Genomic DNA, 23,058 nt, shown 5'->3' on the forward strand with positions numbered 1-23,058 from the left:
TTCTGATTAGACATCTCATAATTTTAATAAACGTTTATTTAAATGAATCACATTAAAAAGTAGAAAAAAAAACTATTCTTCAGAACTGTATTTATTACTTTTAAATCGCTTAGTTTATTACTGAATAACCTTTCAGATTAAAATGACAGTATCTTAGACTTTACTGCAGGGAAACACGCTGGCGCATGAGAGATAAAAATATTTTATTTCCTGCTGCAGCAACACATTGCTTTCATAGAGCAATGTGTTTTCATAGAGCATTGCTCTATGAAAGCAATGTGTTTATTAATTAAAATTGATTTTTCCGAATGGCAACGCGTGCTAGCGATAAAAATGTTTTATTTCGTACAGTGTTGTCACTGCTTTCTTTCAAATTGTAGAGTGTGTCAATCATAAATACATAAATGTTTTACAAAATGTTAAAATATATATATATATTGAAACAAATTGGAAACTGGGGTGCAGCTGCACGCATTCGGGTGGAGAATTACGTTATTCAAAATTGGATGGCTCTGGGTACTACCTTTTTTCACATTGCGAGGAATATGCTGACAAATATGCATGCAGATTCTTCATTATTTAATTTCTTTAAAAATAATACAGGACGATAACATTTTATGGCAAGAATTTGAAAGTGAACCAAAATTCAATTTCAAGACGTATAAAGGGCTGGGCAATATTTAATGAAATCTGGTATGGATAACAGATTAAAATATGACATCATTTTATACCATTCAACAATGAAAGTATCCACTCAGCATTCTGAATAATGCTTATGGAATGTCCAAGATTTATACTAAAAGATGGCTTCTAAAATAAGTCTTATAGGGAATGTCCAAAATTTATACTGCAAGATGGCTTCTAAAATAAGTCTTATAGGGTGCATTATCACCTAACAAACACACAAGCCGCTCAGTAAGTCGTCATACGATTAACAAGTTAGCTGGTGATTCCATATGGTAGTCCCTTCTCCCACTATTGCACCCAAAGCAGTTCATAGCTTTTCAGATGATTCTCGGAGGCAATTTCCAAATTTCAGTTAAGTGTATATCAAATATGTTCAATTATATTCAGAACTGACACCAGACTTGCCGATCCATCAGTCGAGTGAGCTTACGTTGAAGATAATTGCTCACGAGTTGAACTCTTGTGTGAAGGGACATAGTCGTCCATAACATTACACATACGGTTGCCTTAGATTTCCTCTCTTCCTCGAGAACCTCTGTGAAACATAGAGTGAAGTGCGGCCATATAACATGATGTATGCTGATAGATCATGGCAATGCCGCTGAAATAGTTGTCCCTTTTATTGATGCAGGAAAAGTACCAGGTCTTGAACTCTTTCCAGATAAGGTACTTCGAGAATCAGTGTCTAGGCTGAATTCAAATTTTAGACTCGTCATATAGAGAAACGTGGCCCTTCTGAAATTGAATGTTCTATGCATGGAGCGAACATAGCTAAAATTGAAGAGTTTCTGGCAAAAAGTTTCTCTCTTGAAGCCTTCAGGAAGCAGTATTTCTTGACACTAAGATCGACACTGGCGAGATAAAGCAGTATTTCTTGACACTAAGATTGACACTGGCGAGATAAAGCAGTATTTCTTGACACTAAGATTGACACTGGCGAGATAAAGCAGTATTTCTTGACACTAAGATCGACACTGGCGAGATAAAGCAGTATTTCTTGACACTAAGATTGACACTGGCGAGATAAAGCAGTATTTCTTGACACTAAGATTGACACTGGCGAGATATCTGCCACATTGCAAACAAGCTTACGTTGAAGATAATTGCTCACGAGTTGAACTCTTGTGTGAAGGGACATAGTCGTCCCTTCACACAAGCCAAAAGCCAAAACAATCCTTTGGCCGAAAGTGCGAATATTGAACTTTATTGGGCTCGTGGTTCTTAAATGTCCATGGTCTGGCCTTCCCGATATGGATTTGGTTTTCTGAAATACCCTGCTTTACAGGTACTAAAAAAGAGACATTTTTTGCCGTAACTAATGATAGACATCATTTAAAGAAAAGAGACGCAGTGCATACGTTATAGACATCTTTAAATATCGTTATTATGCGAAATGGTACAGATGTCATCGCATGGCAAAACAAGTTAGGGGGGAGGAATCCGTCCTACAGCTAGTTTCAACAGTTACGAAGAGAAGGACAGATATGAGTCCGTCAGTATAGAATTTGACATCTTCGGAACACTGATGCATATTTGACATCTGTTACGTATGCAGTTCACTAAGCTGTTAAGAAGAGTTTAGCGGATTCTGCCCTTCTTCTCTCCGAACGATTTTAAGTCCCCATACGTTTCGAGTACGTTCTGTCCCTGAGAAGTATGTCTGTCCGCTTGTATGAGAAGCATGGAAACGCAAATACAGCCAGCCCTTCGAATGGAATCGCAGAATTGGATTGGATTATTCAATTATGGCAAAGCACACGAGGGCTATCTGCCTAAACCCTTTGCGGTACAGTGTGTCCGGGTTGGACACACCTAAAAATTTCCTTCTGTACTCGCAGAAAAATTGAATGAAAAAGGATTTAAAGGTTACTCTGAACCATCTTTATTTATAGTAGAGGGCAGCTCAACACAAAACCAGTCCATATATTTTAGCCATGTTTAGTATTTTAAGACCCTCATATTTCAAAGAAATCTTCCTAGATTTTTTTTAGGATATAAAAGGAATTGTTTGAAAAGAAATTTCTATGTTATTTTTTTGGCCGTATGCTAATCTCCTTATTTTATAATAGTTTAAAATTTTTACCTTGAAATCTTGCCTAAAATCAAACGCTAACCCTAGGTGTGCTCAGACCGGGCTCACCGATCATCTAGGACAATTGAGAGTCTGTATTCTTTGTTTCTCCGCATCCCATTGGTCAGTTCATTGACAGCAATGCTTGTTTCAGCACTCTTTTCGAAGCTCTATTCAATAAGTGTGCCCACTTTGGGCACACCCACAGAATTAAAAGATAAGTTCTATCTTCACAAAATTTTACTTGTGTACCTCTAGGCCTAATTAGACTGCCTACCTTTTTTATTTTTTTTAAGCTATAACTCCAACTTTAAAAGGTAGCATGTGGGAAAGGGTTCAGGGAGGGATGCCTTCGTAGAGGACTTTCTAAGGGAAACTGGCACGTATACACGTTACACATGGGGAAAAGCACGAAAACTCCCATGCAGCCAGCCCGTTCGCGGGATTCGAACCTCGGACCGAACTACCAGTGTTCAGCGTCTTTACCGCTCGGCTGCTGGTGGACCCTAGAATCGCAGGTCAGAACTACCAGTATTCCGCGATTTTATCGCTCGGCCTCTGGTGGGCCGCTACGATCGATGCATGGCATCACGTTTCTTTACAGCGTATTTAGCTTCCCACGCCTGGCGATTAAATTCTCCTGGTCTTATTTTGTCTGTATAATGTCGAATATTTTAAGCCAATAAATGTCATACGAGTTCATTTAAATTACTTTAATCACTTATTATAAAAAAAATTATAGGGAAACTTAGTATTCTGCCACTCACTTTCTATTATTCGTCTGCCATTGACACTCTACGTTGATCACAGTGAATTCACACCAGATCGAAAGATAAAAGAAACGTCATTTAAAAGAAGCCGTGTCACACAATGAAATATAGTTTTATTACCGTATTTAGAATAAAAACCTCTGTTTTGAAGTATTCGGTACTGTACTGGCAAATAAATTATAGGGAAAAAAAATCATTTAAAAATTAATCTGCAATTTCTGTAATCACGGAATATCATGTTTCTATGAATAATTTTTTGAGGACTTGGGGTTAATCCATTGGTGAACACTTGCTCACTAATCTCGATTTTGTTGGGAATGGCCAAAATCATTTAGTTTCAGTTCTTTACTCACAACATTACCACGGGAAGTTCTGCACACGGAAAGTTATGTATGCCCTGAGCTTCGAAATTTGTGAAGCAGTCCGTGGTGGTGGGAGGAATTTTTCCATTCATCTAGTCCGTCGCTGAAACAGTCTTGAACTGACGTAATATTCTGCATTATCTTTTTTCCGTTTTCCAGTTCAAGGCTGTTGTATGCCTAAATCTGTAGGCAATTGTAACAAATGTTAGGTAATAATTTTAAAGCATATATATATGTAATAATAAAATTCCATAATCAAGAATACACTTAAAATTCTAACTGTATGTTCTTTTCATTTTTAATGGCGACGGTCTTTTATTTGAAAGTACGTGAAATTAAATCCACAGCCCCGTAGTCAAGTTATTTTTCCCGCCTTTTCTATACGTACAGTTATAGAATGTTCTGGGAATATTTAAAAGGAACTGGATTGGCTGACGATGCTGACGTCATTTCTTGGAAGCTCCGCCTTTCCAGAGGCTTTAAAAGGACTCGCAAAAGAATATCGGGGGCTTTTCTTTAATGCAACGATGCAGTAAACTTCATACAAAAAGTCATTAGTAATTCTTTTTATTTACTCCGGATATCTGATTTTTGTAACTGCTATTTCTCCTGAATAATAATAAATGGATCCTGTTTTTTTAAACTTATCGTCTGATAATTTAAGCTACGACTACATCTCTGATAATTTAAGCTACGACTACATCTATATTTCTTCAACGATCTATTATAATTCGAGTAAAGACGAAACACTTTCGTATTTACATATTTTTATCAATTATTGTTCATTGAACGGGAGTTGGTTTGTTCCCCTTGAAAAGTCAGCTAATTTCCGATCAATGACAATGATTACATGTTTTAATTTTTTCTTTTACAATTGAAATTTTATTCTTCATGATGATTTAACTCCAGTCCCCGTTAAAACATTATTAACATTTTGCTTTCAAATTACTTCAAAACATCTTTCAAAATATAACTTACCAGTATGGATTCACACTTTTATAATAATTCTACTTTAATTAAACTTAGGACATAATATAATCAATTAATCAATACTGTTTAGGAAATAAATTATTATTAACTAACTTTGCAGCAATTGCGCAAGTAGTAATAACTTGTATTCGCACTAAATGGATTTAAGATCATACATGTAATATTATATATATATATAATGTAATTATGAATGCACTTTATTACACGGATATCTAGATTTTAAGTTAATGCACTGCCGAATACATGTTAATCAAGAGAAAACGTTAAAAAGTCGTAAATAATAGGCTAGCAGCGGTTCTCAACCTTTTGACTAACGCGTATCATCTAAACAAACATTGAAAACCTTTAGTACCACCACTACAAAGTTCTACTACCACCACCACCACTCTTGAACAAAGCTCAAATCGCATAAATTTACGAGTGATAGAGAAAAAACTCAATCAGGAAGTTGGGGGTTTTAATTTGTGAATTTAATAGTTAAAAATACTTTGCTTCTTTTGCGTACCAGCGGTTGAGAACCCCCGTGCTAGCCATTCTTTGCCAGGAAAGAACAAGCGATCGTTATAGTTAGAATTGTACTGTAATTGAAAAATTTAAAAATGTTCGAAATTAAAACGACATATTTTGTAAGCCTCCGCGTCTTAATATTCATCATGATAATCTTCCATTTCCTCTACTTTGGCCAATTGCCCGTGCTGATGACGTAGCAACCCCAAAGGGGCTGGGCTACTCCAATAGCTGCCCTTTAAACCGAAGGCTGTGTTGCCGCCAAATATTCATCCTTAAGACATTTGCATTATATTAAAGCGGGAGAAAAAATACTGTAGCATCTGAATGCGGAATACACAACTTGAAAACGTACAAAAGCCGGTTTGGCGAGATCATAAATTGGCAACCCTATTCGCCAAAGCACTTGTTCTTTCTGTTTGTCTAGAACCGATAGGAACGTCTAGCGGCGTTCGTCGCGTTCGAAGAATCTGTGCGAACGTGCTTACATCGAGCTGTTTTTTGTGACTGATAATTCTATTGTTTTAGATGATTTTATTTTTTATTGCAGTGCATACGGTCCAGGACGATATGTCTGAGGGTGAAGCGTAAAACGAGCTGCAAATTAGGTGAGTGCCTAACACTTTACTGTCTTCTTTTATGTTCTATTGTTTGACATTTAGCTACATTGTGTATGACCCGTTTTCTATTCTTTAGCACCTGTGTCTCAGAGAACAGAGTATCAGTTCTTTTTTATCACTGTATGCAAAGATATTTTATTAGGCACTTTCGTTTAATGCTTATGATAGCTACGAGTTATTAAATGCTTCCAATCGTAAATGACAAATAAGGTTTTAATTTTTTTTAAATTTTTTTTTTTTTTTTTTTTTGTGTGTGTGTGTGTGTGTGTGTGTGTGTGTGTGTGTAGTTGTTGTTTACTTTCCATACTATAGAATTTTAGGTACTCTTCTGTTATCGGGACTTGATTCAGAAATGTATGTATGTGTATGTGTGTATACATACGTACTTGTATACATACGTACTTGTATATATGCATACAGTGATACATACATCCAGTCCCGATAATAGAAGAGTACTGAAATTTTATTTATCAAATATTTAAATAATTTTAACTTTCAGGATGTTTTTAATTAATTTAAAGCATCAGGATTTTTGGAATTTTTATTTTCAGGATAGTTTTCATTTGTATAAATTGCATTTCCAAAGACTATCGTTTCAGATATTGCAAATATGTTATGAACAAAAGCTAAATTTTATAAATACGTATAATTTAATATGCGAGCAAAATATAAAACCAATAGTTATTGAAATTCTAATCAGCGTTCAGCGTGGTTTTTTTCCTCTTTGAAATTGTGACAAACTTTAAAATTTAAATGCTGTTTTAATGCAGGGTATATGATTGTCATGTAAAAAATAATTGAAATTACATTAAGGAGGCACTTGCTAAAAGAGTTAATTAAACTATTGCCTCAATTTTTTTTTTTTAATTAAAAAATTTTAAGCGACCTTTTTCTGTGATAACCGATCTGAAACCAAAAAAAAGTTTTTACTTTTTTCCGTTTTCCGCGCTGTACTAGCAGCTCAGCATTTTCTTCCTGTATTTTGATATGAAATATCAAGTTTTAAATTCTACCAAGTAGCCCAAAGCTATTTTTATAATTCACTTTTTAAGCACATGTGTCAGAGTTTTAGTATGAGCTTGAATTAGTTTGTGCATGTTATTTTGTTTCCTATTACTTGTAGGAGCTTAAGGGTAAGGGGGGGGGAAGATGCCTTACAGGCTTTCTTTTCTTCAATACTGATTCGAGAATTTCTCAAAATTTATTTCATTAAATTTTCAGATTATTCTGAAAGCAGTTTTAGCCCGAGAGAAAAAGGATTCTGTACATGCCAGAGTTTATTTTATGTGGTTTCAATAGAGCAAGAAAGCAAAATTCATTACGTTTTCTAAATTAAATTCAGGATCTTTGATAGTGAGTGTTTCGATTTCGTAAAAGTCTTTGTAAGCATGTATATATTATGTGAAACGGATTGAAAGTGCTTTTATTTAATTCAGTTAGTCAAACAAGGTCACAAACAAAATTAATATTTTCGACATGCGAACCATGAGCGGGTAATCGAAGCGATATTCAATACTCTTTGCATGAACGACTGGTATAACTCCCAAGTTGCTTATACAATTCTTTGTTTAAAGTGAAGAAGATTATGATTTCTTTGAATCTAAATCTCATTTTTGCCAAATCCCTCGAGTCAGAAATTTAGTGGAATAAGATGAGGGCCGGCACTAGGCATTTTTTTCCGCCCGGTGCAATCTCTGCGAAGGCTGCTGCCTGTTGAATTTAGCAGAGGCAAGGTGGTTCTTTTTTTTTTTTTTTTTTTTTTAATTTAGAGAAGCACTAGGTAGCAACATTTAGGGGGGTGGCAAAAATTTTGCCGCTTTTAAACTCTGTTACTCAGTGTCTTCCTGAATTCTAAAAATTTTTCGGTTGATCTTTACAATATGGTAACTGGTAGTTTGGCGACATTTTGGAGGCGATAAAGGTTACTACCTGACACTTTGGTAATAATGTGAGCAGTACTCAGTTCTGATTACGCATTATTTTGTGTGAGGGAAGTGAGAGATCATGGGATATGTCATGTGATATTAATGGACGAATTACGGTTCTTTAATCGGAAAAGGGGGGAAATCGGGAAAAAATCTGGAAATTTTGTATTTGGCTTTATTCTGTGTTGTGTGAAACAGTGTTCGTGAATTTTTGGATCCCATGGCCGTAACTAAAGTGAATTCGAAATGGGTATTTATGTATGTATTAATTTAATGTATGTGCTCATTTATATTTTAAGTAGTGTTTTTGAATTTAATTATATTTTAATTAAATGATAGTTATTTTGTGAATTTTATGTTTGTAGGAATTTGGTATACGTTTTAGTTGAAGTAAACGTGCATGGAAATAATTTAAATATCTGACAATAAGTATTTGTAATGGTTGCGGTATGAATTCGTTGGTGACGTGTATAATGTAATAGATGATTTAGAGGTAAAAGTTTTTGGATATTTTATTTATTTTATATGTGGAAATGTTCATTACTTTTTCGCGATCAGGTAATTTCATATATGTTCTTTTTACCGGGTTTAAAGATTGAGAAAATTGTCATGTATTTTCGTGAAATTTTTCTAATTTATGAGAAAAAAGCAGTGTACATGGATGTAGTGAAGGGTGTGCGCAATGCCATTTTTGTACAATTCTGGGATGTTTTTTTTAAGTAAAAATAAGTCGGCGTGTACATGGTTTAGTGATATTTTAATTAAATGATAGTTATTTTGTGAATTTTATGTTTGTAGGAATTTGGTATACGTTTAAGTTGAAGTAAACGTGCATGGAAATAATTTAAATATTTGATACAAAGTATTTGTAATGCTTGCGGTATGAATTCGTTGGTGACGTGTATAATATAATAGATGATTTAGAGGTAAAAGTTTTCGGATATTTTATTTATTTTATATGTGGAAATGTTCATATTTGGAAAGGGTATATACTTTTTCGCGATCAGGTAATTTCATATATGTTCTTTTTACCGGGTTTAAAGATTGAGAAAATTGTCATGTATTTTCGTGAAATTTTTCTAATTTATGAGAAAAAAGCAGTGTACATGGATATAGTGAAGAGTGTGCGCAATGCCATTTTTGTGCAATTCTGGGATTTTTTTTAAGTAAAAATAAGTCGGCGTGTACATGGTTTATGTGTATGTGTTATTTTGAAAAACGCGTAAGGAGTATGGTATTGTGCACTTTTTCCCAATTTTGCAGTGAATATTTGTCATGATTAAGCAGTTTTGTTAGATAAATTTCTAGCATAAGTGTAATTCGGCTAGTAGATTGTTGGAAGAAGTGTTCAGTAGATAAAAAGAAAAGAAACATGTCTTCGGGAAAGAAAATAGAGGGTTGCTGTAAAAGAGTTGGTCGCCAAATTTTCGCCAAAAAAACGCCAAGTTACCATAATGTAAAGATCAACCAATTTTGCCACCCCCTAAATGTTGCTACCTAGTGCTTCTCTAAATTTAAAAAAAAAAAAAAAAAACCTTGCCTCTGCTAAATTCCTGCCGCCCCGTGCAGTTGCACCGGCTGTGAGCCTTTTTGCAAACAACCTCTGGGCTTATATTTGGTAATTCACCATCTTGGAAATCGACGATTCAACTTGTACGACATATGATTCACAAAGTAGAGTAATGTTCAGTCTTGTTTAATAGAAGATAAACCATTAGCCATTTATTTGCTTGATTTGAGGAAACAAAAGGCTCAGTAGTGTGTTTTGAATACTTGCTGAAGCTGACAATTTCAACAAAGAAGTAAGGGCTAAACGTCATGTTACTTATTAAACTACACCAAACATTGACCTGAGGAGAATTTCGAACCACGTGGATTTTCAGAAAAAAAAAAATTCGACAACTGTAGTGACTCACATGACTGTTTACATAGTACATGTAGTGAACATGTAGTGAACAGTCATGTAGTGACTCACATGACTGTTTACATAGTACGTGGCCTCATCCACACTGACGCCACGATCGAATTCCAGTGATCGTTTTGAGCGACTGAATTAAATAAAAATACTTTTAATCCATTTCCATCAATTTGCCAACTATTTTTCGTTTGTGGTCGGCAAACAATTTTCAGATTTGGTCCTTGATCTATGTTGAGAAATGATCTAAATCAATATGTTAGGTCATTTGTCCTGCGTTATTATGTAGTATATTGGAATGCTAATAATTTAATTCGTTGAGCTTTATTACAGAATGGCTTTTTCGAAATGAAGTATTGCAGCGGATCAAATAAGTGACTTTTAAAACATGGCGAAAACAAAATCATAGCAACAAAATAATGCAAAACGTTCTGAAAAATACGCAAAGTGAATAATCAATCACCAAGTGTGAATTATCGGAATCCTTGGCTGGCGGTCTGTTGAGTTTAGCTGTCTGACAATAAGGAATATCAAAATATTAACAAGAGATTTCTGTAATCGGGACCGGAGTAGTCCCCAATTGTTTTTCTAAATTTGCCAAGAGCTTGGTTCACATGAAGTCGCCAGTGTTTACTTCCAAGGTCGTTACAATATTAACTTTTTCAAGAAAAGTAAAAGAATATTTTTTCAAAATTGGCAACGAGAATGCAAATTCCAAAGATGTAACGGTCACTTCTGTTTTTATTATTATTATTGTATTTACCATGGATTTGAAAATTTTAACTTGCCTAATGATGAAATATCTTTCATACAGTTTTCTCAGGAATGAGGAATTATTCAGTGAAAAAAAGTCACGAAGAACCATAAAATGACTTTTCTTATACTTTCTTTGGCAAGTTGTTTAATGTACATTAACATTTTGTAATTTTACGAATATCTGTTGTTATTTTTTCCCTTGGATTTTTCTTCAGCTTAACCGTATTGTATTTCATTTGAATATTTTGGCGATTGTTTTTTTGCTTCGAATTTTTCCCCAGATCGTCAACTTTTGGCGATATCCGAATCCGGTCCCGATAACAGAACGACAGTACCAATATTTCATCTAGATTAAGTTTCCGTATGGAGAAAGGTAGCAGAAAAAAAATATGTAAAAAATAATAATTATAATTTTCGTCATGCAATGTTTTTTAATATCCAGAAATAGCCTTATTTTTATTATTTAAGATGCATAAATTGTGAAACGAGCGATTTTGCTAGAGAATCACAAACTTACAAAATCGAATACTAGCTCTTGAATGTCAGGAATAATTCCTTCTGAATCCATTTTACAATCCGTTTTGGAAAATAGAGCCCTTTATTATGTCCGTACGTACTACGGCTCCACGCGGGGGGAAAAAAAAAAAAAAAAAATTTCGAGAGCTGTCGGAGTGGAATTTTCTTCAAATATGATACGCGAAATTTTTCGCTATTACAGTACTTTCTTTACTTCATGCGATGAAGTAAAAAAGTAATTAGAAAATACATACTTTTGAGGGCACTGATACGGAAACCAAGCCATGAAACAAACAATATAGCTTTCACAACTCAGAATGATAATTTAATTTTATGTTAAAAACCACAATTTTTTTTAACTATTAGTTGAAAAATTAATAGCTTAATGCTGAATGTGAAATATTTAAAGGACGTTTATAAGATAGAATCAGTCGAATTCTTTCTCAAGGGGCTATAGTTGTTTGAATTAATTTTAAGTCTGACATTTAGCATTAAACTAATTATTTTTCATTTCATTATTAGTTAAATTACTTTCTCTGGTTTCAATATAAAGTTTTAAATTAATTTTAAATTTCCATTTATAGTAGTGAAAGCTGCATTGTTTGTTTCATGGTTTGCTTTCAGCATTGGTGTTTAAAAAAATATTCTGTAATTGCTGTGTTTTATACAGATATATACTAATTGGTAGCTGAATATGTGCTCTTTTAATGACTTATTTTTTAGGAATTTTGCTTGCTTTTTGTTGTGTATATAAACCAAGTATATATTGCAAATATTCCAGATTTTAAGAATTAAAATTTTTAATTTCTCCATTTTTGGAATACTTGGAAGAAGTGAAAATTTTCAATTTTAGGGAGTCTGTTAACGTGTCAGATTGCTTTAAATATTTCTTGATAAACTTTTTGTAACATGTGCAATAATTTTGAAGCACTGTTTTGCTTATTTGTTTGTTTAAATACAACGGCCGAATACTTGCTCATTAAGTTGTTGGGAAAGGTTGAACATATAAGTCGCGGCAGAGGAGACGACCGTTATCGAGCTGCGAAAAAAATTGAAAAAAAACAACACAGATACAAATCTAAAAATCTCAGGAATACTTTTGTAGGAGTAGATTTAGCTCCGCATTAAAGAAACGCATATTCTTCCATTTTCTACCAGCTTTCGTCGAAAGTGTTAGTGAAGTTTAGGTTTTCAGCCTAGTACCATCATAATCTTTGCCAAACAACTGAAGAATTTCTCTGATAACAGCTGCCTCAACAGATGCTTTATTTGCTCAAACTTTTCGCCGTACATAATATACACAATAATTTACTTTCATACATACAATATATAATAATTTATATCCGTGTTTAACAACGTATGTCCGTAAATGAAAATACTTCGAAGTAAAGTCTTGCTAGACTTGCCTAAGACTAGAGTTCGCACAATGCTTAAATGCATCGTTCAGAAAAACAATATTTATATCATGGCAGCTTGGAAATTTTCCGAAGTTTCTGTGAAAGTTGAAACAGCATCAGTACTTAGTCGTCCAGGATTGAGTTACGAATATTAGCATTCGAAAAACCTCATGCAAACTTGTGATCTGGTAAAAATACACTCATGTCCATAAATTAAGGATAATGCAAAATCAGGCAAAGGAAGAGTTAGAAGCAAAACAAATTTGACTTATTTGTAAAGCTTATTTATTAAACAAAAGGTAAAGAGCAAAAAAAGATGCTATATGTTTGATATTATTAAAAAAATTAGCGATTTTTTCTCCCTGGAGCAAATTACAAAAAACACTTATTTACAAAAAACCAATATTACATGGTTAGTATGATTGTTAATACATTGTATGTCTCCCAGACGATGCAATACAGTCCGTACAACGCCTAGGCATGCTGAATATCAAATTATCGATCCGATCTTGGGGGATATTACACCACTCAAAAAGCAATGCTCTCCGAAGTTCCGTTAGACATGTAGGAGGAGGTTGACGGGCTACAACTTGTCGGCCAAGCATGTCCCACACGTGCTCTACTGGATTCAAGTCCGGTGAGAATGCTGGCCAGTCCATACGGGTGATATCCTCGGATTGAAGGCATTCGCTTACGATGTTTGCAGGGTGAGGACGGGCGTTGTCATCTATAAACACAAATTGTGCGCCCTTGGCGCCCCGAAACAAACGTACATGTTGTTCCAGAATGACGTCCCGATAGATTTGGCTTGCCATGGTTCCAATTTGAACATGCAGGTCAGTTCTGGAACCCAGAATAATTCCACCTCAAACGAGCACTCCTGCACCACCGTAACGGTGTCGTTCAATGATGTTTTCTTGGTGGTAACGGGTACCTGAAGCTCTCCATATGAAAGTCTGACGAAAATCAGACTGCAAGCTAAACCTGGACTCGTCGGAAAACATCACACAAGCCCACTGTTGCGGTGTCCATAATGCATGCTCTTTACTCCAGTCTAACGGCAGGCGACAGCGAGTTGCAGTAAGTGGAACGCATCTGACAGGTCTACGAGCATATAGACCAATCTGCCCTAAGCGTCTGTACACTGTCTGCCTTGAAATTGTCGTACCAGTGGCTGAAGAGAGCTGACGAGACAGGTCTGAGGCTGTGCTCTGCCTGTTTCTTTTGGCAGTAACTGCCAAATACCGGTCCTCATTCGGCGTTGTAACTCTGGGGCGGCCTGTGCTGTAACGTCTACTCACATTACCATCATCTTGGAATCGTTGCCAAAGCCTGGAAATGACACTCTGGGCAATTCCAAGTTCGTCTGATACTTCCATTTGGGTACGCCCACATTCCAGACGGCCGATAATTCTACCACGTAAAAAAATCATCCAAATGCGTCCTTTGTGTCATAACTATTCGGTTATAGCACTGAAGTGCTTATAAAGAGCCTGCGAACAATTTTACTTCTTTGCCTATATTCCTTATATATCACTCTCTTCACTCTCGTCATTGTGACGTACCATCGGTGTCATCTGGTTACTTCCTGAAATTTGCATATGATTCTTGAAGATGTGTGTAGTGATTTTACAAGTGATATATTTATTTTAGAGTTCAATTTCCGCGTGACTCCGAATTATCCTTAATTTATGGACATGAGTGTACTTGATGGAGTGTGTGTTACCGATGCTGGGTATTTAGAAGTAGATACTTGGAAAATACCTCGAAGTGAAAAAGTCTTGCTGTGTCACCTGAGCACACAATGCTTAAGATGGGCCATGCACCCGAGCACACAATGCTTAAGCGCATTGTTCGGGAAAACCATGTGTGGGTCATGGCAGCTTGGAAAATTTCCGAAGTTTCTGTAAAAGTTAAAACAGCATCAGTACTAATCGATGAAGATTGAGGTATGGATATTAGCTTTCGAATAACCAATCTCATAAACGTGTGATCGGCAAAAAATACTTGATGGAGTGCGTGTCACTGCTGGTGAATAATGGAAGAGTGGAATAGCAATTTTGAGTTGAATCTATGTTAAATGAAAACCACGGGAACATTAGTTTAGAGAAATGCATCATCCTAACTGTGCAGTTAGATTTGTTGTATCTGCATTGCATGAAATTGTCTTTAATGATTAAGCCTGTACCTTGGTTACACGCAACATGTAATATACTGAAAACGGCGTAAAATTTTTTAAAGCACAGAATATTACAAAAATTTTGGTATTAAATTACTTGGTCGATTGTGTGTTACTAGCCATGGTTCAGTATACGAATTTTTTTCAGGGAAATCCTCGACTTTGTAATAATATCACGGTACTGGTCATCTGTTAGCTGGAAGGTGTTAGCTGGCTATCACGATGTGTGGGCTTTTGCACCTTCGTGCTTCATCATTCTTTAGCCTTGGTCTGTTGGTAGGTTATCTCCACAAGAGGAAATCACGAGGTTACCTTAAGCACCTTAAAAATGTATGAATATTGATAGAATATCACCTGGAATTGAGAAATTTTTGTGTAGGACATCTAGAGCTTTATTGACATATAAAGGATGTCCATATGATGTCCCACTGATATCTAAAGGTGGCGGCGTGGCATTCCAGTTATAAAAACGTTTTGGATTTTCTGCGTAAGCATTTTGTGTTTCATGTAGTTCCTCCTGCTGTTATGAGTTAATACTATCTTTCTCCCCCTCCCGGAAAAATGTTATAGATGGGCCATGCACTTCTTTGTCGCCCAGGTAATAGCATTGAGATTAAGGTATCTTTTCTTCAACGCATATTTCGTTTCATAACAAATGATTTTCCGAATTACGTATAGCATTTCATCCGTGCTTTCCTCTGTTGGTGAATCGGAGGCGAATTTATGGTGTCGAGAAGTTCGAAGTAACTAGGAACTCCAATCATTTTTTAAAAAAAAAAAAAAAAAAAGTAAATCTGCTGCTGTGGATATTCTAATTTTCGTAATGTTTTCCCCAGTTTGCAGAACTGATTTAGTCAGTTTGCTTTTCTGACCCTCCAATCCGAGTTTCAAATTTGACTGATGTAACTTACAGTTATTTTCTGTTTAAAATAATTTTGAATTGCTTTATGGCTGCATCGAATTTCTAATAAATTTTGAATTTGATCAACTAATATTTAACTAGATTTTTTTTTTCTTCCAAAGGCGTGATTCTGATGTAAGATTAACTACTTATTGTTGTAATCAATTTTTACATCAGTGTTTAATTGTATGTTGCGATTTCAACCAATCTGTTATGTATAACAGATCTAAAAATTAGAAATAGTAGTAGTTAAAAGTTATCCTTAATATTTGTTGTTACATTCCACTGTTTTAATTAACTTTTTATGTAATTTAACACTATTCAGATTAAGGAAGTGAACTTTCAATAGAATTTCTTAACGTCTCGCTGTTTATAGCGATTTTATATTTTATTAGGGCATTTCTAATAATTTACTTGTAGTTGTTTGTTATCTGTTCTGCCCATTCAGATAACTTTTACATTTTCCGTGTTGAAAGACTGTATTCTTTATTCTGATAATTGTATCTTTTCTCCTCTCATCATTTGATTGGTTTATCATTTTATGACACATTTTCTATCTCGGTTTGATAGTAAACGTTGATATTTCAAGACAGCAGCCTTTTAAATTACTTTTGATAGCAAGGTTGATAGCTCTGCGTAGGTAGGCGCTTTGATATACACCCACGAGCAAATTTAAAAAAGAATCAAGGTGATAAAGTTGAGCATTATTTTTTCTTTTTTGGAGGACAACGGAGATATTATTTAATGGACTGAAACTATCCATTAATAATATTTTTAATGTCTCTAGGAAATTATTCGAGATCTACACTTTTTTTAAAGAAGTGCACTTCTAGTATCAAACTATTGTGATCTTGAATATTCTTCAGTACTTTGTGTGAAAAAAGGCACACCAGTATAAAATATAAAATTAGGCCCCGCCTATTGGGGGTAGTATATTGACGAATAGGACACTCTCGATTTCGAATTTTCAACAGTTTTTTTTTTTAGCTCAACTGGGCTATTAGTCTCCAAACGGGAATTTGCGTTGAATCACTATAAAAGGCGTATTTTTTTCCCAAATTGTTGCCACCAAATATTATCGTCCTGTATTATATTTAGAAAAATTAAATAATGAAAAGCCACGCAGACGGTTCATTAGTGATTAGGGGAGCTTAATGCGGTCAAGTTCCAATCCCGTAGAGCGCCCACCGGCGGCGAAACGGTAGACTCGTTAAACACTGGTAATTCAGTCGGAGGTTCGAATCCCGCGAACGAGCTAACTGCATGGGCGTTTTCGTGGTTTTCCCCATGTGTAACGTGTATACGAGCCAGTTTCTCTTAGAAAGCCCTCCACGAAGGCATTCCCCTTACGCAAATAGCACTCTAGGCTTTGCCATAATCACATAAACCAAACGAAATCGACCCCGGAGAAGGCGTGGATGTTTGTGAATGTATAGTGTCTTTGCGGCGCAGAGGCACTCTAAATATATGATGAGCCGAAAGTCCTCTGATGTGGTTTTTGGTAGGGAAGAGGGCTGGCAGACCGTCTGACCATTGACCATCCGCCGGGATGCTCTTCTTCAAAAATGGGGTGGAAGTCCAACCTCCTTGAGGCTCTGGCAACCGTTCTTCCATGAAATGGTGTGTTAGTAGCTCATACTTTGTGATGGTAATTCTTCCATCTTGCTGCAGTAAATACAGTTAACTCAGTGGCATAGCGAGGGGGAGCCAAGGGTGTGTGTGATGCCCCGGGCGCCGCTCGCAAAGAGGCACCAAATGGTCTCCAAACAAGACTTTCATCATATCACTGTGTTTTTCATGGAGGTAGGAAGTAAGATGGAGTCGCCCTAAACAAGTTTCTCCGTACCCTGCTCTGAAGCACCGGCGAATCCCTACGTGGTGACCAAAACATTGGGTCATTTACCATTGAGTTCTATGGGATTTGACGCGTTCGGGTGTAAATATTTTGTAATTACGTCGCAAATATACATATAAATGTATATATTTTCTTTTTCTACAACACTTCAGAGTCCTAAGTATGTGAAAACAACATATTTTTAAACAAAATTTCATTCTGAACGGAATTAAATGCTATACTTTTCACAGGACAGTTTTCTCAGAATGGTGTAATTTGAATGAAATATTTTCACAAGTTTTCGTTAATTACATTAGAAAAAAAAATTAAGGTAATTCGGTTTTATTCGGTTAAGGTACAAAAATTACGATCAAAGTTTATTGTATTATTAATATTAAAATTATGCATTATTTCTTTTCTATTTATAGAGCTTCTTCCTAAAATACTTTCTTAAATATGACATGATTTTTTGGCTTCTTTTAAATTGAAAAATGTAAGTCAATTTATAATTAATGCTCTATTCGGTTCATTTTAAATTAGAGAATTATTAGGAATTAAAGTAGTATTTGACTTTCTCTGAACATTTCTGAAAGGGAATAAAATAAGTTTTTTTTTTTTAAGTATTATTTAAAACTTGTAACTGAGTTATTATAAAATGTAAAGTGAATAATTCTTTTAATTATACTTATCAGATTTTTTTTTTTTTTTTTTTTTTTTTTTACCCTTCATTTCAACAATACATATTCCAAAACTCTTTATTACGTTCTTAAGTGCGCATCTCATAGCATTTGCTTTACAATACCTTTTAACAGATTGCTTTCCAATACGAACAATTCTTGCTTAAATAGTTGTATAACGTATTTGTCAACAGGATTTCAATTTATGTTTACAATTCAATATTAAGGTTATTATATATTTAGATAACATTTATAATCATTATAAATTAGATACATTTAATCATTATATTTCTTCACAGTACTTTCACAGTTGTTTATAAGTGAATAAATTCTTCATTTCAAATACATTTATAAATAATTTAATGAATATTTAAGTATTTTGTCAAAGGCAGATACATGCTTTTTGCAAGCACATGCATAAATACCCATACATATTTCCTATTTATCATTTCTGGCATGTGCAAATCTTTAATTTCTGTGCATTCACTATATTTTTCGTGTAAAGTAATTTACACCAATTTAGCATAGACCCGAAAGTTTTACATAAAAAATATATATGAATATAATTTGAGTGAAAATTATAAGTATTATTTTTAATACCCACTCAAAGGTCAGTTTTTCTTCAAAATTCCTTCACGATGGCATCTCTCTCTTTAGGCAGATAGCCCTTGCATGCGTTACTCTATTTAATAAAAACTTAATCTGACCTATGTGCCTAATTACAAATATTTTAACATACATAATTTTATATTTACATTTAGCCATCAAGTTTCAAACTTTTCAAATCTTCTAGAAAATAAATTTTGGCAGATCTCTTTTAGCAATTTTCTTAAAATCTATATTTTTGTAGTGCAACAGCTTAGAATTTTATAAAACAAATTCATAATCAAAATCGCTGTTGTTAGTTATCAAAAAATAACCAAGATGTGATTTTTGCGTAAATGTCAGTAAACTATACAAATTGCTATTATCCATCACACTATGAATGTTTCTTTCATGTGAGAGTGTCCCTTTTTCGTTTTCTATGGAACTGTCGTGTGTCGAAATACTATCAGAATCTTGTCAAGCGAGCTTCTGAATGTAAACAAACAACACCCCGTCTGGTGACCCAAGCTTCAAAGCAGTGCTTCACTTCTAGCGCGGAATGGCCCCTCCTCCCTTTCTTACCTCCATGGTGTTTTTTGGGGGGACGCCAGAAAGGTATTTTGCTCCGGACGCCAGTTATGCTCGGTACTCCACTGACTTAACTCCCACCCGTCTTTTTCAAATAGGGCTCGTTTAGTCGGAAGTAGACTGGGAGCGTGGAGGTAAGAACTTCCTACCTTCTAACTTCCTACCTCCATGACTGGGAGGGCATTAATAAAAGTGTGAAGTTTCTGTGAATGTTGAAAACTCGAGGGATTCTTACTCACTAGCAGGAAAAAGCTTTCTCTATAATTTAACAAAAGTAAGAGTTATGTTGAAGGTGTTCTTCGCTCCCCCCTCCCACACTAAAATAAACGCTGTTCTAGTTTGACCGATACATTGGATCATTCGGAAATTATAACTTTTTTTCCAATATTAAATACGAATAAAGCAGTGCAAAAACATAAGCAAATTCCATTGACACGCATGAGCACGCATTGTTCTATGCCTTTTATCATTTTTCTGAGACCTAGATAATTCCTTTGTTAACAAAAGTTGTTAGGTTTGTAGATAAAGAATTTACCGAGCTGATGTTTAACACTCTTCAAAGAAGTGAGTCAGTTCAGATAATTTTGAAGTAAACTGAGAAGAGATAAAAAAGATTAAAGAAATGAAGAATGAACACTCGACGAAAAGAGATGAAAATCCAAGAGGCAAGATATAGTAAATACGGAGAAGTGACGCAAAATATCCCAGCTCTTCTCAATAAGTTTTTGTTTTGATATTTATCAAAATGTGGGGCGAGCATGGGTGTTGTCATGATGGGAAATAACACCTCAACGACTAGTCAGTTCTGGGCACTTTGTTTAGATTTTTACTTTTAACCTGGCCAAGACCAAAACACCCGAGACAGCCTTTCATTCAGTCGACTACAGCCGCCCGAAACGGCCGAGATTGCGATGTTGATGTCTTCCCTTCCTTGAGGTATATGCAGTAGCAGGTGCAGTTTCCCCGAATGCATAGCGTCAGTTTATTGCAGACAGTTTGTACTAAAAGGATTTGTATCTGGTTTCTTATCTTTATTTGTTAGGAAGAAGAAAGGGTGTCATTTGAAATGTTTACACCTCTTTGTGCGATGTTGGACGGGACGGAGGAAACAGGTCTGAATTTCGAAAGACTTTTCTGGCCCTTCGAAACATACAGGTTAGCGAAGGCTTCCGTTTTCTGAGAGGTAAAACTGTCATTTGGAAATAGCATTTTGGTACTTTTCCGTTTTGCCAGCGGAGGCGATAAAGTCGCCAGTAATGGTACAGCCTGATGCTAAACAGAATATCCTCGCTGGTAACCTTTTACGCCTCATTTTCAAAACATGTCGCAGCCATTTCTTATCAGATTGATTGTTTCTTTCAATACTGGCATACAATTACATAGAATTTTTACCCAGATAGTTCAATTTTATGCCCTAAGTCCATTCGCGAGGGGTAATTAAGTCAATTAGAATGCAATCAAGCCGCTCACCCAAAGGCGAAATATTGAAAAGGCAAAGTGAAGGGTTAAATTCATCCATTCTAATGAGAATGCACTGGCGAAGTAAATCACGGAGGTTTTACATAATTTCTGAGTAAGCTATCCGTACGAATTGAAATAATTCTTGCATTTAAACTGGTATTCCAAACTAAGATTTAACTTGAAATTATGTAAATTGAAATTAATGTAAATAATTACGGTACTATTCTGTTTCGAGGGCCGTAAAAAAATTGCAGCGAAAGTATATGCGCGAAAGCGCCAAATCTAGCAATTACGCCCATTTAAAAGCGTGCCAAATCTCGCGTACGCGCTGATTTCAGATTGCGTAAGTTTATATAATTCTATATTTCTTAAGACGCCATTGAAATACTAGTTTAAATATTAATTCCTTTTTTTGATATCCTATGGATTTAACAATTTGGGAATTGCCTATGATGAAAAGTATGCGATATATTTTGGGTGAAGTGCAGAATCACCCACTGCTTGACGCGTTTTTAAGAATTACACATACTCGGTATCCATGTGCACATCGACTTATTTTCACTTTAAAAAAAAATCCTAGAATTGCACAAAAATGGTACTGCTCACACCCTCGACTTTATCTATGTACACATCGACCTATTGGCACTTAAAAAGTAAAAGAAAATTGACAAATTCCAATTGTTTTTACCCTTGTAAAAAGCGGCAAAGAAATAAGCGGGCGATTCTGCAGTTTACCGAAAATGTTTTCAAAGAAAAAGCATCATTCATTATAGAAAATTGGTTTGAACAACCAACGAGATGACGTTATGCTTTAGTGATAACTCGGTAGCGAAATATTATATGAAATTAACCTTTCATCTAAATTAAAACATCAATATTTAGATAGTTATGTATATTATACTTCCTTTCTTGCGTTAGGGTTGCCGCAATTACTTTTGGCAGCACTGGCATCAACAATAGTTTGGCGATTTTTTACGGCCCTCGAAACCGAATAGTACCATAATTACTAAGAGAATTAGATTTTTGTAGCATAGTTTACGTGAGTTTACTTGGGATCACGTGATATGAACCGGCGAATCAAGATGTTGAACCATGAAAGCACAGTAAATTCTTAAATTAATGTCTTTATTTATTAGTTTTCACAAAATTTTAAACGATATTAAAATGTTTATGCCTTCAAAATAAAAATTCTTAGAACTAACATATGTTAACGTTTTTTATGTGTATACTGTATGTTGTCGCCCATAAAGTCTCCTTGGCGAGATTTGCGCCGGCGAAACGGAAAAGTACCAGCATTTTTCCAAACTTACTGTCTGATTTGATGGCAACAAGTCTTAGTTTGCAGTTCCTTTATAGTTCCATCGTACACAAAGCATTTCTTTTTTGGGATGAAACAGATTCTCGATGATACTAAAGGAGGTTTTTCTTGGCTTACCTCGTTATCTTTTTCTCATATAGCATTACTGTATGATATCCACTTCTCATCCCCGGTTATGAGCCGCACCTCCCCAAAAAAGGGGGGAAGTTCTTTATTTTTTTTTCAGTCACATTTCAGCAAACATATTCTGCTCTTGGTATGCGGCACTCATGTATCGTAGCAGGTTATGTATCAGATTTTCTTCAAATAATCTTGCGTTGTACTTTTTGCAATATTTAGACTGATAGCTCCTAAACTGTGTAATGTGGATTTTCGGCGATAGCTCGTTTTAATAGGTCCTTGTTTACACTGGATGGAAATTTAGAACGGTTGTCATCTTCGAATTTAGAACGGTTGTCATCTTCGAAGCTGGAATTTCTAAATTAAACTTCTCATACCGTCTTCAAACTGTGTCATTAGAAACAGCACTTTATCCCCATGTACCACAAATTTTACAAGCAGTCTGACCAGCATTTTTTCCTTTTTCAAAATAAAAGACCATAACATGATGAAACTGAACTTCTGTGTTCTTCATTCTTAGCACTACGATGGGGAACAAATATGGAAAAATACATGCAAGAATTAAACAATGTGAGCAGAAAAGACAATATTTAAATATCCTCTTCAATCGAGACCACTCCTTATCAGCCAGTAACCAAAAAAAAAAAAAAAAGGGGGGGGGCGGCATGCTTTGATTTGAAAAATTGTAGAACTTTTCGGATGACCCACTACGTCAAGTGTAGAGACATAAGGTTGTTTTTGATGCAAGAGATGTGAAAAATGAGCAGTGCCCTCGCCGTGACTGGAACCTCGGAACTCTCGAATACGCGCCGAGTGTGCTGACCATTATACCACGAAGGCATGCTAAGAAGGCGGGAGAAATACCATATATATTCTCCG

The 23,058-nt window shown here is 35.2% G+C and overlaps 1 protein-coding gene across 1 annotated transcript in view; it reads left to right on the top strand.

Annotated features, from left to right (window-relative positions):
• The window catches only part of LOC118199656 (uncharacterized), a 430,613-nt gene that overhangs the window by 321,515 nt on the left and 86,040 nt on the right, over window positions 1-23,058 (top strand). Inside the window, exon 6 of the mRNA XM_085824456.1 lies at window positions 5,938-5,995. Coding sequence (XP_085680582.1) covers window positions 5,938-5,995 — 58 coding nt within the window. The remainder of the gene's footprint in view (window positions 1-5,937; window positions 5,996-23,058) is intronic.

The sequence above is a fragment of the Stegodyphus dumicola genome, chromosome 9, assembly GCF_044657685.1.
Source record: "Stegodyphus dumicola isolate Sdum_Otavi_A_Nest chromosome 9, ASM4465768v1".
In the NCBI taxonomy this organism is placed as follows: domain Eukaryota; kingdom Metazoa; phylum Arthropoda; class Arachnida; order Araneae; family Eresidae; genus Stegodyphus; species Stegodyphus dumicola.